The 2,074-nt window shown below is 52.5% G+C and overlaps 1 protein-coding gene across 1 annotated transcript in view; it reads right to left on the bottom strand.

Moving 5' to 3' along the window:
* Nucleotides 1-2,074, bottom strand: part of LOC102674566 — a 7,900-nt gene that overhangs the window by 1,976 nt on the left and 3,850 nt on the right. The window contains 2 exon segments of the mRNA XM_031509221.1: nt 1-608; nt 1,087-2,074. The exon segment at nt 1,087-2,074 is cut by the window's right edge and continues 14 nt beyond it. Of these exon segments, the coding sequence (XP_031365081.1) occupies nt 1-608; nt 1,087-2,074 (1,596 nt within the window).

The following is a 2,074-nucleotide window of genomic DNA, read 5'->3' as shown; positions in this document are numbered from 1 at the left end:
TCGGCCTCGAACGGCTCCCCGGGATTCACCCTGTTCCTGTGGCCGGGTCGTTTCCTGATGTTGGTCTTCTTCTCGATCACGCCCACCTCCTCGAGACTGGGCTGCGTGGCAACCGGTTTGATCCGCCTCTTCTTCGCGACGTCGACCTGGCGCGGTGTCTCTTCCTCCTGCTTCTCGTATTTCAGGAAGTCTTCCGGCGTGGACGGCTCCGTGGCCGCGGGCTCAGGTGGGGCGGTGGTCGTCGGCCTTCTTCGTCGCAACGGGGCGCCTGGCCTTCGAGTTCTCGGCCTCGGCTGCGCGGCCAGAGTCACGGTTTCCGGCGCCGCGGTCGTCCGCGATCCCACTTCCTCCCCGCGAAGCGTGACGGGGACCGAGGAGATCTCTGGAACTTGGAGCGGGGTTTCCGTAGGCGGTGTTGGCTCGTACACCGCGGTGCTCGGCTTCCGCCGTCTATATTGATCGCGCGACGGCTTGTGTGGCCTTTGGGGCCGTAAATCAGCAGCCTGCTGTTCCCGGTAATTCGCTTGGTCCGCCTGATTCTTCTTCGAGATATCTTGGGGGTGGTCCGTAGGACGGTCTTGGAAAACGTGCGGCTCGGGTTGGGTCACCTGTAATGCAATTTTAAAAGTTCGATGAAAAATTTGGACGACGCGATCCGGATACTTCGAAGCATATCTCGAAGAAAGCTCGTTGTGTTAAAGTAATATAAATTCTCGTTTTAAAGTTTAGATAAGACGATTTTTAATCGTCTGGAAAATGTTTGATCGAGAATTTATACAAATAATACAATTAAACAATTCTACATTGATCTATTAAAATCTTAACTTCTATAAATTTCTCGGTACATGAAAAAAGCTTCCATTACGAAACAAAATCAATTCCAAACTTCTCTTCTCTCTTACATCAAGGTATCTCTCTTCTATTCTATATTTCCACACCCGGAAGTGTCTTCGTCGATATCATCCCGTACAATTCATAAAACCAAAAAGTAAAACGAAAATTAATTATCGGTATCCGGAAGTTGCGGTTTGGCCAAATATTTCGTAAAGTCTCTATCTCACGAAACAAAAAAAAAAAAAAAACTACCTGAGACTGTTGAACCTTTGGCTGCTCGCCAACGCTGCTCTCCTCGGTAATCGCCGCCGCCGCCGCCTCGTCTGTGCTAACGTTCGTGATTTCATATCCGGCCAACTGGATCGTACGAGGAGGTTGCCCCTCCTCCTCCTCCTCCGTGACTTTGGCCAATTTCTCCGTCTGGTTCCTCGCGGATTCCACGGCGAGCCTGGCCTCCTCTTCCTCCTTCTCCTCCTGCTTCTGCCTCTCCAAAAGTTGCCTCAACTCCTGCTGCCTCCTCTTCAACTCCTCCTGCTGTTGCTTCTCGATCTCCAATTGCTGTTGCCTCTCTTGCTCGGCCAATCTCTGCCTGTCCCTGTGCAGCAACTGTTGCTGGATCAGATATTGTTGCTCGTTGAAGTGTTTTAACGATATACTTTCCGGCGTCTCGTATTCCAGTTCACCGTTTAGGGGCCGAATGTCTATAGGTAGCACAGGGGTTTGAAACTGGGGCTGTTGAGTTTGGGGCCCTATGAACACCACTTTCGGCGCTTGAGGGATCTGGTTCGACGCTATATTCACTTCCTGGTTGAACTTGGACGGTGGATTGACACGGGGCAAAACCTCGTTTATGTCTGACGGATACTTGCTCTTTGGAATTGGCCAGGCTGAGGGTGGGGGAGTGAGATCCTGCGACTCTGACACGTAATACGTATTACCGAACCCAGCCGTGGGCACAACTTCCTGCGCGACGCCTGTTTCCACGTTCTGCTTGCCGCCAGTGGCAGACACTTGGACCGGCCTCTTCAAATCCGCGTCTCCTGTTACTTGCTGGCGATACTTGTTCGATTCCTGTACGGTACGGGGGGTGGTGGGCGCCGTCGTGGACGAGGAATACACATCAGGGGGCAATAGAGTCTCGTAAGGGAGCGAGGGCCTGAAATTGAACGGGTTGTACACGGAAGGTGGGGTGATGTAACTGATCTCGTGGCTCTCGTGCACGAGAAACGCGGGATCCCTC

The sequence above is a fragment of the Apis dorsata genome, unplaced genomic scaffold (assembly GCF_000469605.1).
Source record: "Apis dorsata unplaced genomic scaffold, Apis dorsata 1.3 scaffold_132, whole genome shotgun sequence".
Classification (NCBI taxonomy): Eukaryota; Metazoa; Arthropoda; class Insecta; order Hymenoptera; family Apidae; genus Apis; species Apis dorsata.
Note: the sequence above shows the minus strand (reverse complement) of the source record. Positions and strands in the feature narration are given on the sequence as shown.